Source organism: Argentina silus (genome assembly GCF_951799395.1).
Source record: "Argentina silus genome assembly, chromosome: 6".
NCBI classification, from domain to species: Eukaryota; Metazoa; Chordata; class Actinopteri; order Argentiniformes; family Argentinidae; genus Argentina; species Argentina silus.
Genome location: NC_139660.1, coordinates 5,795,349 through 5,810,301, shown reverse-complemented (window position 1 = coordinate 5,810,301; position 14,953 = coordinate 5,795,349). Strand labels below are relative to the sequence as shown.

The window sequence follows — 14,953 nt, the reverse complement described above, 5'->3', positions numbered from 1 at the left end:
CTCTTCAGGATTTATTTTGAAAATGTTTTCACTAACCATATGAAAGGTAATAGCTGACTCACAGTTTAGATAGAAATAAAACTGAAAAAAGGAACAAACATGTTTATGGTCTACATGTAAATATCAAATCGTGATGCAAAGTGACTGTCAGGTTGAATCAAAAGAGAATACTGATTGGATGATGGAAGCTGACAGTAGCCAATGGGGCTGTGTGAGCAGTACTGTCAGTATCATTTGGAAATCTGTGATGTATGTCTTCAATGACACAACTTCCATTTTGATTTTGTAAAAACAAGCTCTGCTCGCCTGAGCTACCCAGACTCAAATAACTATGGCTTTCTTCAGGAAAAAGAAGGTATGTGGAAAATTACTTTTTAAATGTGGAATAGTTCATCATGGTTCACTATTATACTCTTGTAGGGGGGGGGTGACTTATTTCAAACTAACATGGCTTCCATATCCTATATTCCTAACTTAACAAATATTATGCAAATACTTGCACTTTTGGTTAGATATTAACTTCCATGTTACCCTTCAGCTGGCTATGAATACAATGGTGAAGTAAACTTCCTTTCTTTTTCTTCTTCTTTGTACTCAATTCAGTCTGTTATTTTAAGAACTTATTGTATAAAATAAAAAGTGATCAGACAAAAGGGAACTATAAGAAATGAGCAGCAGATGAATCCAATAGAAGACTGAGTGATGTGTCACAATAGAAGACTGAGTGATGTATCAGCTCAGCACAGGTTTGTCCACCACTCCGAAAGGCAAGGTAGCACACTTCCTGGAGGGGCAAAGGAAATGTACTTATATTATATATTATACTAATATATTAACTTTACTGTAATGTTCTCTTACCTATATAGTGACACAGTAAATACACAAACCAAAACATTGTGTCAATGTGTTGTTGTTACAATACATAGTAATAGAATTAACTGCACAATAATATACTTTAAAAGAACTACCATGTAACAAATTGTTGACTCAATGTAATTCAGAGTAATTAGTGACACTATACAGATACTGTATAAGAGCAACTTTAGGTAAAGCCTTAGGCATTATCATTTAACCCCTTGATGTGTGTTTACCTAGCACTCATGTTGACATCCTTACTGGACCAGCCTGTAGGTGATGGATTGTCCAGCAGTCTCACTTTGTCTAATGATCTTTACAACCTGCCACAGCAGATAGGAATGAAAATGTATAAAACACTTTTAGCATTGTGACATTTCCTGATGGTGAATAATATGTCAAACAGAACCCAGAGGCAGTGTATCGTGAAAGAGAGGTGAAGATACTATCTTGCCAGCAGTTCATTCAGTTCCTCCTTTGTCATGACAATGTGTTAATTCATCAATATGGTATAAAAACAGAAATGCAGGTCAACCAGACCAGAATAACTGTTCTACAGTGCCCAACTCATTTGACAGAACAAATAATAAAATCGTGTGGGTCACAATAACTGCAAGGTTAAAATGAGTTAAAATGAGATACCTCACGCTCAGTGACATTAACAAAAAAAAAACTCCTGCTGCACAAACTATTCCAGGATGTATTTGGGTGCCATATATAATATATGCCATTTAGCTGACGCTTTTATCCAAAGCGACTTACCCACAACCCAAGCGCTGTTAGCGCCATGCTCTACCAACTGAGCCACAGAGGACCACAAGAGAATAGGAGCAAGCAAACATGTACTGACTAATGCTTGCTTAGCTGATGGTGTCATTCCTATCTGAACTACAATGCAGGCACGGGTGATGTTTTCTTCCTGCATTCGGTGGCAGTACACCTTGATGGTCTTGATTCCAACCTTAGGCTCCTCTGCGTACAGAAACACGGAGGAATTCAATATAATACATGGCACCCAGTGATACTGTACGGGTTCCAGGACTGGAGAAATACAAAAACCTGACAGTGGACAATCAATCTGGCAGCTGGCATGAATCTGGCACTTTTCCCCTGTCAGTTTTACCTCATGTTGATAGTATTGCTTCAAATATGACTGTACTACCAACGTAAGCTACCATACCAGAGAAGAATACAAACATCCGATCTGTCGGGTCATCGTCGTGAGCGACCAGCACGGAAAGTTCTGTCCGCCCGGGGCGACCCCCGCTGGGCTTGTCTCCGAACTGGCTTTCGCCTGGAGCGACCCTCGCTGGGCATGTCTCCGTACTGACTTTTAAACTCATCCAAGGTCTGGTCCAATTTAAGGCATACGACAAGAGTTAAGGCATACGACTCTTCTGGAAATGATTGACAATAAGTCATCTGGTTAACAAAGCTGTTGAGCAAACCACTAAAGTGGATGATGGTTTTCCGAATTTTCCATAACATATATGTTTCCTCTTCGTCATCCATAGAGTTTGGTTCTGATTAAATTATCTGGAATGTTATGTGTTATTATATATGGTTTTGGGATCTGGGTGCTAGCTAGCCAGACAGCTCCTTCTCACTGCAGTTGTTGTGAGGCGCATGGCGATGATGTCATTCAGTGTTGTGACATATGTCTCCACCCAATCCAGAGCTGTTTTACAAATTGCACTTTGCACTTTCATCTACAGAATCCAAGGCGTTGTCAAATCGATACTTTCCGAAAATGTTCTTAGCTCTGCATGCAAAACAGCAGTGAAAAGTAAATCAAAGCACTTTTGCCCATTAAAGTAGGACTACAGTAATAACACGCCCCCTCGCGCCCATCACCACCATCCGAGGAGTCACAACAAGGCGGATCTTTCGCCATGTAGCCATTTGTAACAACGTTCGTCTCCGCTGTTACAAAATGTTGCCATTTAATCGTGTTTTGATATTTGGCACATTGGCAAGCTGCTGGAGTGGAGTCCTTCTTGCTATGGTACTGTATATGTTAACGCCGACGGTAATGTATAGACCTAGTAGGCCTACTACTGTACATTAGGCATGCAAAACGTAGGCCTATTTGATGCATTCTGACCATATTTATTTGGTTCTGCAGAGCGGACACACATTTCTATACACGCCTAAGTATATTCGCCGGTTATTAGTAGTCTGCATTTTACGGTGTCACTTATCTTTGTGTTTGAGCTCAGCCAGTTGTATGTGTTGTTTGAGTGTGTATTGGTGACTGTCCATCTGAAGTGACAGCATTCCATCCAGCTGGCTCCGCTGATAGCCTGTTATCTAGCAAAGTGGCGTTTAAATGACAGAATGCTTTCACAACTTGCTGAATATTATTTTTATTTGTGTAATATGTATCTCAATGTGACTCTGGACTATAGCCTATGCATTTTTCTTGGATACTTGATAGCTGTGTCAATAAATGTATCGTGTTTAAATCTGGTATGGTATGTGGCGGTCTGTGTGTTTACAGAAAAGTGTAGATCTGTTTATATTTGGTATCTGGGTGGTACCAGCCTGACCTCCTCGTTGTGTTCATTACTTACAGTATACCATCACTGGTCAAGTTTAAACTGGGTGAAGGGAAGGTGTTTCATTTGGCAGCACCTTATCAGAAAATTGCGAAATTATCTCTACTACATAAATTCAGATTGTTGCCCAATGTAGGCATGTTGTGTTGTGTAAGGCTTTACCTGGCACCATTGCCCTCAAATGAAAGTTTGATGCCTACATGGTTAGAAATCTCAATACAAGTCTCTTAGATAGCACCTGTTCATCTCTCAACAGTTTTTAATTATAAATCAAACTTGAAAGCCATCTGTATTATGATGGTGAAGACATTGATGTGAAATTAGTTAGGACAAAGAGCTTTTGAAATGTGACCTAAAAACCTTAGATTTTAATCTGGTTGCTCAATTCAGACTTTGGCTGCCTGCAGCGCTTGTTTTCTTTGACTGTAGGGCGATTCAGCTTTTTTCTGTGGACCCTTTGTTGAGGAATGTATGAATAGTCCACTGTAATTCAAACGCAGAATATCGCCCCCAAAACCAACAGAAATCTTGAGACCAGAAAAAATACATTTTAGAGTGTAGGGTGTGCTGCATTTCTCCACTGATGTAACCGTTTGTGTTCAGTTAGTAGGCAGTGTTATCTTCCAGTTGTCATGCAAATGCATGCAGTAATGCCCTGTTATCAGTTCACACAGATTATGTGAGATCCCCTAACCTTTGCCCCCTGTGCCACTCAGACATCAGCTTGTGTTGCTTCTAGAAGGAGATAACAAACAGTATCTATTGGTATGTTATGAGATCCACAGCTGTGGGCGTTTGATTCCTTCACACGTTAGTGGTCAGCAGAAAAGAGACCTATCAGAGAAGAGTAGCCTATCTTTCCTCTTAATGAGCTGCAGTTCTTCATAAATGAGGACACAGGAACGTGTGCTGAACACATTTGTCAGCAGTGTATGCTAGGACAGTGAGCTTTCTTGTCGAGGCACAGGGGTTACGGTCACATTCGCTTTCTGCCCTTTCAGTGGACATTGCTGAAAGGCAGTTATGCGTCTGTTAGGGTCCACTCTCCTCTTCTCTCTTGTACTGCAGACTATGGTAAGACAGTGAGGAAACAGCATATTGTCTTCAAGTAAAAAATGGTACCTCAAATGACACTTTGTATCTCTCCTGTGTTATGTAGATTATTTGTTCGTGAAATTGACGATTCTGTAGATGTTGACTATGTGACAAATGTATTTTTGCAGTTGATTTCCTGCAATGATGCATGTGAAGTACATAGTTTCTTCCTTGTTACTTGGTCGTCTCATGGATATCAATGTGATTATAGATTTTCTGTCAGGAAAAACTCTCTTTCAGAGAGGTTATTAAATGGGCTCTCATGTAGACTGTATAAAAAGTATTTTGCTTGGAAATTGACTATCACTGAAAGAGGCAATGAGTGCAGTTGTGAGGTTCGCTCCTTGAGATTTTCTTTACAGTAAGTGTGAAAGTGTTCATGTGTGTGTCATTCACCTGGCCTACACACACATGAGTCAGGTGCCTTTGGGGCAAGCAGTTCCCACTGCCCCTTGAACTCATATTTGCCACTTCCTCTTTCATCTCCCTCACAGTCTGTGCCGACAGAGGACTGGCAGACGGCCAATTCTATTTATGAGTTCTCTGCCAAGGATATTGATGGCAATGAGGTGTCTCTCGAGAAATACAGGTGAGTCTCTCAGTGTATGCAAGAAGCTGCTAAATACTCCACAATGCTAAGCAACCACCTGTACCACATCTTTACACTGCAACTTACCTATACAATTTTTCACCTCTCACCTCATCTTTCACTTATGTTTTACAACGTCTAATAATGTGTCCTCATGCCTTTATTGACAGCTGTATACAATCTCTCCACCCCCTTCTAAACCTCTGACCTTCTGTGTGTTTATGTGTGTCTGTGCAGGGGCAACGTTGTCATCATCACCAACGTTGCCTCTAAATGAGGGAAAACCCCAGTAAACTACTCTCAGTTTGCGGAGATGCACGCTAAGTACGCTGAGAGAGGTTTACGCATCCTGGCCTTCCCTTCCAACCAGTTCGGCAGACAGGTAGGTTCATCTCACCTTTCATCTCACCTTTCATCTCACCTTTCATCTCACCTTTCAAAGTCAAAGTCAAAGTGGCTTTATTGTCAATTCTTCACATGCCAAGACATACAAAGGAATCGAGAGGACGTTTCTCACTCTCCCACGGTGAGACAGATAAAGTGCCCAGGCACAACAGATAAGACAAGACATACTAAAAGTAAAACATTCAATAAAAATAATCGAAATTTCATCCTGACCTAGAGATCCAGCACAGGCACACAGACAAACCCCCAGATATGACGTTCACTCTTACAATAGTGTTACTACAATAATGCTTTTGGAATATTTGTTCAGTGTAACCTAAAGCAGAGAATAGTATAAAGGCTACTACAGACTACAGAACAATTATTGTCGTTACTCATGTGTCATCCTGATCAATAACTGTTGGGAATGGAGCCTAGATGATGAGTTATTTTACGCCAAGGTTAACCTCTGAAGAGTTACAGTGCAGTTGCCTTTTGGACCGGAGGACAGTTGCATAAATATACAGCATCTGAACAGAACTGAAAAACAGTGTCGTCTGTGTTTGGTATTTCAGGAACCTGGCACCGACGCTCAGATCAAGGAGTTTGCCAAGGGTTACAACGTTGAGTTCGATATGTTCAGCAAAATCGATGTGAACGGGGCAGGCGCCCACCCCCTGTGGAAGTGGCTGAAGGAACAGCCCAATGGACGTGGTTTTTTGGGGAAGTAAGTGGATGCTAGTCAATATCTAAGTAGTATCGTTCCCAGACACGTCCACCGTGCACATTAGCCTGGGGACAAAGTTAATATCTATGTATCCATTTATATATATATATGTATATACATGTATACAGTAATTCACCACGATGGCTCTGATGATTACCTCTTCAACAAAGCATTACTTTTCCTCATGTTTGGTGTTTTCTCCCATTTTCTCCCCTGTAGTGGTATCAAGTGGAATTTCACCAAGGTAGATATTCATCATAAGTGCTAATCAGATATTTTGATTTGTATACAGTCATAGATTAGATAGCGTTTTTATGAATGATGATAATGTAGAATGAAAGCGAACCAACAATGGATTCATTGTTCCAGATTTTGTGCATAGATTGTGGGAGTTCATTTCCATGTACACTTCTCAGTTCCTTCTCTCTGTCATTGTCCTGTAGTTCCTCATCAACAAAGAGGGCCAAGTGATGAAAAGATATTCACCCATGGATGACCCCAGTGTAAGTACAGCAGATGTCTGTCTCTCCCACACATCGAGCTCAATCACAGGCCTAGTGTCAACCCTCTTACATCCCTATGAGGTAGCACCACTGAGCCGTAACCACCATGTGTGCAATTAATCCCAACAACAATTTCTTCCCTTTCATTTCAGGACGTGGAGAAGGATCTTCCCAAGTACCTGTAATTCTTTCATGACTGACTGATGCACTGCTTACTTATACTCCCTCACTCCATCCTTCCCTCCTCCTCCTCTTCTCCTGTGGATCAGTGGGTGTGGGTGGGTCCACCCCCCAGACTAGTGACGGTCTGTCCGTAAACCCGTCTGACGGACAGGACAGACCTGATGAAAACGGCGTGCAATCCTTCCTGGGAGGAACCCACTCTATACTCAGACAGTGCACAGCAGAGGAGCACTGAACCCCTCAACCCGCCCTACTAACACCTAATATAATGTGCATAGCTGTTGAATATATGAACTATGGTCATAGTGTAATTCCATAATAAACTCATTGAGATTTTATCTTAATATTGTTGTTGTCCAGTGTGTTTATTGTCATGTTTGCATGTGTATATTGGAGGTTTGCCATACTACACAGGTAGACCACAATAACAATGTCATTTAGCTGTTCTTCATCTTATTTGCCATGGGCTGATGTTTTGAGTAGTCATTGTGAACATGCTCTTTTGTTCCCGTGGTTCTCCTCGTTTACACTGTAGGAAGGAATCAATCAAAAATGTCAAAGTAGTCAGATAATGGTCTGAAGCCAATTTTCATTTATTTAGGCTTAAACAATTGCTCGCCTTCTGGAAAGTGCGTGACACCAAAGGGGAAATAGCAGTAGTTCCTGAACAGTCAGATGGAGGGAGCCAGAACGCACGGCATCAAGCCAGCCTCTACAGCAAGTGCAGTCGAGCTGTGACTCTGTGAGGAGGAGTCGTCCTGCCGTCGTGCTGTCAGAACCACCGCACGGATGAGAGGACCATAGATTAAGGATATCAGTCGCAATTTCTTATTTGAATTCATTTTAGGCTCTGCTGTTGTACGTCGAACAACACGTTTCTTTCTCAACAAGGGATTCGCATCATCGCTGTGGGTCTTTCATTCGGAGGGTTCGCCCTTTCTCCGGGAGTCTGAATGGAAGCGGCAGCCGAGGGAGCGGTTGGGCTGTCCGAGGCCATGGAAGGGAGTCCGTTATCCGGGGCCACAGCATCCGATGATGGGGACACTGTCATTGGTGTTAGCTATGGAATGGACGCCGGCGACATGGGTAGATAACCATAAAGCTAGCTACACCTACTGTATATGTTGATTTCATTGTCATGTTGATGACAAATGATTACAGATCTATCCATCTCATTCTGGCCAAGACAGAACACCAAGCTAGCGTTAGCTAGCTAGCTGCTTGAACCGGGCTGGCTGTGTCATTATGGTGGATGACAATACTGCTTACTAGTCGCTGTAGCTCACTCATTGAATGCCACGTTATTATAAAAAAATATATAATGATAAAGATTGAAAATATTGGAAGCTAGCATACCTCTTCTACCTGCAAGACATTTATAGACAGGTATATGGGCATGCGGACACAGACAGTGCAGCCAGTCATCAGCGGTGTGAACCTCTTTGGTCTGATTTATGCTGAGCTACCTTTGGTGGTGTCATCCTACTCTTTACAATTTTTGATGAATAGACATCCTATTGTCAGTTCAATAGGAAAATAGCTGCATCAGAATGGATATCATCCAGTAGTACTGCGGGCTTGTTTCAACCATAACCGGCATGTGACACTTCCCTCGGTCTTTGGACCATTCAGCCATAGAGCACTGCCTAGCTATGCCAGGTACAGTGAGTTAGCCACATATGGTTATAGTGCAAAGCAATCTGACTGCATCCTAGGGCAGCAGAACTTGTGTCATTATATGTTACATTTTCCCTTTTGTTCTACTGATCTTAGGTACTGCTTGCTGTAATTGTAGACTGCTATGTATTAAGTGTTTTTATTGTACAAAGAGCCTGAAGTTTGCTCATGATAACTGTACTACTGTGTTTGCAAACCCCTGAAATGACGCAGAGCATTGAATGTGAATTCAGCCTACATGATCTAGGAACCCTCTCCTGTCAACCTGTCAACATTGTGGACTGAGTCCAAATCCCTTTAATCCGACAGCACCAGAAACCCAATTCATTAAACTGTGCTGCGTGAGGCGTCAGATATAATGAGGTTTTGGGAGGTTGGGCTCATCTCTGGAACGTCAGTGATAGTGGATTGGCTCTCTTTGGAATTACTTTTCTTATCACTGTTGTTATGGGAGGTTAAACAGAAAATTGAATGTAATGATCGGATCAGTCAGTCTGATATAACCACTCTCATTGTTATTTCATAAATTTGTATAGGACAGGACTATTGATGCTGTGTTTGTCCTTGTTTTAGCCTGTCCAGGGGCTGAAGATGAAAATTACAGTTCAGTCTGGCACTCTAATGTTGTGAAAACAACAATATGGATAAATGTGTGGTGTATCTAAATGAGAACATGTTCATTGGTTAGCTCCCAGCCCTAGTACTTAACGTACACTTACTGTAGGTCTAGCCTACATGTAATTACAGTGGTAAAGACATTGTTTTCTCTAGTCTTCACAGTGATGTGTATTTGTGCTGCTATGAAATATAGCCTCAATTGTTGTGTGATGCTGAGTCAGCTGTCAGTCATGTTGTGTTAGCGGGTCCCCTTAACTGTACGTCAAGGCTGGGAGATTTTATCATGTCCCTTGTCGGAAAAACGCTGACTTTGACAAGAGGCAAGACAATACTTCAGGACAGAATACACATGAATCAGCCCAGGGTGGGAGAGACATGCCGTCAGGCCTTGTGCTGCGCTGTGGTGCTGGGTGAGAAAGCAATCTGGTGGGGCTAGGGCTCCAGTGTGGTTATTTCTCATATATGCAATGCATGGGAATGGATATGCAATGCATGGAAATATCACGTGCCATATAGGCTATAGGGTAGACAGCGATAAACAAAGTGTAGCCTTTATCTAATGTAATAGCCTATGGATAATGAGTGTTATCAAAACAAAAAGACTACATTTTGTCTGCTATAGGCTATAGCTGAGCTTAGTAATGGATGTTTGACTTGAGCAGGTGAACACCTTTCTGCTGTCATGCTATGAAATCCTTGCAGGCAGGAATGAATTCAGATTCTGTCAGACTAAACTACTTAAGATAGTGAGGAGATACATTTTTTCTCGTGCAGCCAGAGAAATCTGTCAGTGTCCCCGGGGAACTGCAGTCATGTTTAATAGGCTACACCTAGCCTAGTTTTCAGCTGTAGAAGTATCCCAAGCAGGTTAAAATTCTTTATGAGTTGAACCGCAAGATTATATCAGGCTACCCCTTTACCTGTACTTTCACTGTCCTCTCGGTTTGATGCATTTTCTCTTTTGAGCTTGTTTGAGTAAACAAAGTGCATTTTCAGGATGTAAAGGCCTGTGACTAGAAGGTGACTAATATACTAGTGAGAGAGAGTTTCAGAGAACATTCCACCTCTTCCACAGTACGACCATGTTTCTGTTTGACGAATTAAACCCGACGCTACGGCTTCCCAATCCCGCTCATACGTGTATTTTCCCGTTTCCTGAAGTTGTGTCACGATCCAAACATTCCAAGGCCCTTTAACTGTTCTGTCTTCCTGTCTTGACTTATTCACGGCAGCATCTAAATATAGCAGTGAGTCTTTCACTCGTACGGCCCTTTCACTAACACACCCAGGGGTGTCGTGTGAGCTGCTTCCCCTTCTGGTGCTGAGCTTCCGATGCAGAGGTTCAGCTGTCGGTGCTGATAAGCAGAGAGTGTTAGGTGCTCCACACAGACCCCCCATAGACCATCTGCTGTATAACCTGCTGTGAAAGTGTCCACTGTTTGGCCCTCTCCTCTCAGATAACAATGCTGGATCAACGTAAAGCCGAGACTTAGCCTCGTTTGCTAATGTTTGAAAATCCATTGGTAAGCCTAATGGTAGGCTAAGTCATCGTCAGAGATCAGTCATTCAATAGTTATTATCTGATACACGTTGAATAAGGATAGGATCTCAATGATCCCTGTTGGTTTGAGCCCAATTGTTGAGTGAAAATGCCTGCTCCTGTTTCACATATGGCCTTGCCATATTGGTGAGATATTTGTTCTACATGACCTCACCACCACGTCACGTATTAGACACGCTCGCTCAGAGCATGAGAACCCTGGTGTGGGAGTCACGGTGGCTCGTTAAACAGCCATCTAACCATTTTGTTCCGTTTCGCCATTCACACTCATGCAACCATAATTTCTCCCTGAAGATCAATGGACGCTGAACAGGGCAATCCCCTGTCAAGCTGACAGAATTAATCTCTCCTATCTCTTCTCCTTGTGTCCCTTCCGTCCCTTCCCCCCAACCCTTGAGTTCACGCTATACTAATTTTACAGAACCACCACCATAGCTCCTCTGCCCTCCCCTCTCCTCTTCCCGTCTCTTCTGCTCTCCTCCTCTCTCCTCTCCTCCTCTCTTCTCCCCTCCTCTCTTCTCTCCTCTCCTCTCCTCTCCTCTCCTCGTCTCTCCTCTCCTCTCCTCTCCTCATCTCTCCTCTCCTCATCTCTCCTCCTCTCTCCTCCTCTCTCCTCTCCTCTCCTCGTCTCTCCTCTCCTCCTCTCTCCTCTCCTCCTCTCTTCTCCCCTCCTCTCTTCTCCCCTCCTCTCTTCTCTCCTCATCTCTCCTCTCCTCATCTCTCCTCCTCTCTCCTCGTCTCTCCTCTCCTCCTCTCTTCTCCCCTGCAGGTAAATCCCTTGGGCTCAGCCACTCGTTTCTCAGCGTCCCTCTCCCCTTATCTCTCTGTCTCTCCCTCTCCCTCTGTGCTCTGCTGTAGGCAGCGGGGCTGTCAGAACTGCTGACAGAGGCACAATGGTCTTGGACGCTGTGTAATAATTTGCCATTGATCCATCTGCCTCCCCTCCCCTCTCTCTCTTTCTCCCTCTCCCTCTCCCTCGCTCCCTCTCTTTCCCATTCGTTCACTCACAGTGACACCCCACTGTGTCACTCTCAGGGTGGCAGTCAGGGTTTCCTTATGTCTGTCCTGCTGGCCAGATCATAGACCTTGGAGCGGATATATATATATATTTAGCTGAGGTCCTCCTGAATCGCAGCGCATCTATTCACTGCCGATGACGCAGTTTTGTGCTTACGAAACGCTGGAATTGCTTTTTAGGGGGGGGGGGGGGGGGGGGGGGGGGGGGGGGGGAGTGAATTAATACATTGTATGGGCTTGAATCTTAGTTCCTGTTCGTTTAGCTGTTCTTTAATGGCTACCCTTCCTTCTCCGCAGGTTTTTTTATGCAGGTCAAATGTTCCATTTTCTTTATTGCATCAGGCTAAAGAACCTGTAAGCATCTTTGCCTGCTCTGTTGGTGCCAGTCTGTGTGGGTAGGGCTTAGCTTTAGACTGATGATTTCAGTGTCACATTGACCTGGCCTGTTGTGTAGTGTCGCCTCAGGGGGGCTTATAAGGCAAAGGTTGCTGCTGATTCTAATTAAGAGTCGCTGTGCTCACTGCTGAGTGAGGCTATTATCATTTCATATCCTGAGACTGGAGTCTGAGGCCATTCAGAGCTCTATGTAGCTCAGCCTCTGCCTCCGCTAAAACCTCAACTTTTTCTAGGTTATTGTTGCTTTTTTAGGGTTAGGGTTAGGGTTAAATGTCTGGGTTAGGGTAAAAAAAAATGTCTGGGTTTGATCTGTTCCTCTGTCTCCCACTCTGATGCCTCTATGCATTATCTTCAAAGAGGCACAGGACTTCAGAAGTTCTTTAAAAAGCCTATCCACAGTGAAATGAAATATTTTAGACTTAGACTGTAATTTCTGTGTTTCAGTGTTCAAGTCACGCGAATGGAAGACCCTTTGAAATCTTTGTTCTCTGTTCGGTGTGACCCCCCCTACTCATAGCCTACAGTATATTGCAACAACATTTTCTCTAGTCCTTAAATGCATTAGAAAAAAAGCTGTCTCTATTCCTCTCTTTCTCTCTCTCTCTCTTTCCCTCTCTGTGGAGGCTGTCACTTTTCTCCATACTTCATCTTTCTGTCGGTTTTATTGCAGAAGGCTTGAGATGATTTACCCTTACACAGACACATCCTAAATCACCAGCTATGTTACATGATGTCAGTAATATTTTTGCAGACAGTCAAGATTTAGAATTGTGTCTGTCTGTCTGCATTCAGCTGGATTTAACTTAGTCTTGCGTATCATACATCCAAATTACGTTGTTCTCATGTCTCCTTTGGAGGTCTGGAGAATTTTAGATTAACTGATCTGGCTTGGATTGAACTGGACGGAGCGATGGGAGAATGCGCTCGCAATTTCATTGGATGTTACATTCCCAGAACCCTCCCCCCACATGCCGAATGGCAGCTTGTTGTGATGTGTGTCATCTTTTCCGACCGGGTAGGACTATTTTGATGAGACTTGCCTATTCTAGCTTGCAACATTGAAGAAAATGGAAGAAAACCTGAAGGAAAACTGAATTCTGTGTTTTTGGAGCTCCGCCCAAGCAAGGGCTGCGAGGGTTCTTTGTAGCTGCTTTCGGCAATGGATTTCCCCGGGCTGGGTGCCGGAGGCTGCTACTGCACTGCTCTCTCAGCCTCTACAGGAGCAGAGACCTCCCTGAGGTTATTGTCTGAACATGCCTACACCCTAGTCTTTACAGTTACTTTGCCAATGTAGTTGCCTTCAAAAACATGTTTTTGAATTGGCCAAACATTTCACATGTTCTGCCACAGCATTTACAGGAAATCACGCCAGGTCTAATCAACCCTACCTACAGATCTGTACAATTTGCTTGTTGACACAGACGTCGTTTAGCTACTTATGATTAACATGTCGTGAAGCCCAGGAGTGACAAGAAGCGACCATCACAGCAGTCTGCACCTTAATATCCCAATAAACTCAATATCCCCCCTGCCTTCCATGTAATATAGCCTTAATATAGCCTTACTTAGTTCAGTAACCACCATACTTCCTCCTCACCATAAAAGGACCTTTTTGCTGCTCACTACTTTCGACGGTTATTGGCTTCAGCAAAGGATAACTGCTCAGTTTCGATCTGCGACCCCAGTGATGAAAACAGACTGAAATTGCATAGGAGTGTGTGTGTGTGTGTGTGTGTGTGTGTGTGTGTGTGTGTGTGTGTGTGTGTGTGTGTGTGTGTGTGTGTGTGTGTTTGTGTGTGTGTTTGTGTTTGTGTGCATGTGTGTGTGTAATCCATCCCCCTCTTCTCTCCTCTCTGCTCCTCTCTGCTGTGGGCCTGGAGGTCTGAGCTGTTTTTAGCTGTGCCTAAGGAGCTGGTCGCTGGGGGCTGCTACTTCACTGCTCTCTCAGCCTCTAGAGGAGCAGAGACCCTCTTGTGGGACGATAGGCACACACACACACACACACACACACACACACACACACACACACACACACACACACACACACACACACAAGAATAGATACTATAGACAGACAATCTGCTGTCTACTAGAAAGTGTGGGAATGTAAACCAAATCCATCCCTAAATGGAGATTGATTTCTACCGCGTATTGAACATGACAATAAGTTTAAAGTTCCAACTTTTTATACATAAATAGCCTTGCTGCGAGTGTCCGAAACTTGAAATTGGTTCTCCTTGAGAGTGAAGGGCCAAGTGTGTTTGCAATCGTTGCTGCATACAGTAGCATATGTGGCAGGTTCCATCCATGTGTTTACTATTCTCTTTTAGTTCATTTCAATGCAGGCTGAGCAGAAGGCCCTGGGCCTTAGGCCTTGTTGTGTCAGATATGACCACCATCTCTGCCAATCTACCAGGTTATTCCAAGAACTGTCTGTGTATTGTTCTTGTGGTTCATCCTAATGAAGGCAGAGCAGAACGCAGCCAATGTTGTTATTGTGTTCCACCTGTCCTTACAAGACTCCTGACCCTAATCCCAACAGAGTGAGTTGGATTGGGATTGGGATTACGGTACTACTCACTGAGAGTGACTGGGCCAGGCCTCCATGTGGGCTGGTGTCTGTCTAGTGTCTACTACACAATACTGTACGTGCAACAGTTAAGGAAACTCCATTGTGTACAGTGCCTTCAGTAAGTATTCACCGCCCTGGACTTTTTCCACATTTTGTTGTGTTACAACCTGATTTTAAAATAGATTTAATTGATGTTTTTTTGTCATTACATGTGTCAT

At 43.4% G+C, this 14,953-nt stretch overlaps 2 protein-coding genes and 1 long non-coding RNA gene across 5 annotated transcripts in view; 2 read left to right on the top strand and 1 right to left on the bottom strand.

The window, feature by feature from the left end:
- Positions 1-134: 134 nt before the first annotated feature.
- LOC310806015 lies at positions 135-2,445 on the bottom strand. The gene is made up of 3 exons (XR_014554267.1): positions 2,036-2,445; positions 1,092-1,178; positions 135-784 (listed from the first exon to the last, which is right to left on the bottom strand). It is a non-coding gene; the product is annotated as an uncharacterized lncRNA (long non-coding RNA).
- Positions 2,446-2,704: 259 nt separating this feature from the next.
- On the top strand, positions 2,705-7,238 carry gpx4a (glutathione peroxidase 4a). Of its 3 annotated transcripts, none has more exons than XM_083671015.1 (7): positions 2,705-2,860; positions 5,003-5,097; positions 5,335-5,479; positions 6,057-6,208; positions 6,428-6,452; positions 6,652-6,711; positions 6,864-7,238. In XM_083671015.1, the coding sequence occupies exons 1-7, from the start codon at positions 2,789-2,791 to the stop codon at positions 6,894-6,896; spliced, it is 582 nt and encodes a 193-aa protein (XP_083527141.1). In that variant the 5' UTR covers positions 2,705-2,788; the 3' UTR covers positions 6,897-7,238. The 3 variants fall into 3 exon arrangements, with proteins under 3 accessions (XP_083527141.1, XP_083527140.1, XP_083527142.1); XM_083671014.1 differs by having other exon boundaries at positions 2,715-2,884; XM_083671016.1 differs by lacking the exon at positions 2,705-2,860 and adding an exon at positions 4,329-4,487.
- Positions 7,239-7,687: 449 nt separating this feature from the next.
- The window catches only part of pip5k1ca (phosphatidylinositol-4-phosphate 5-kinase, type I, gamma a), a 38,320-nt gene continuing 31,054 nt past the window's right edge, over positions 7,688-14,953 (top strand). The window contains exon 1 of the mRNA XM_083670982.1: positions 7,688-7,980. Coding sequence (XP_083527108.1) covers positions 7,848-7,980 — 133 coding nt within the window. The 5' untranslated portion in view covers positions 7,688-7,847. The remainder of the gene's footprint in view (positions 7,981-14,953) is intronic.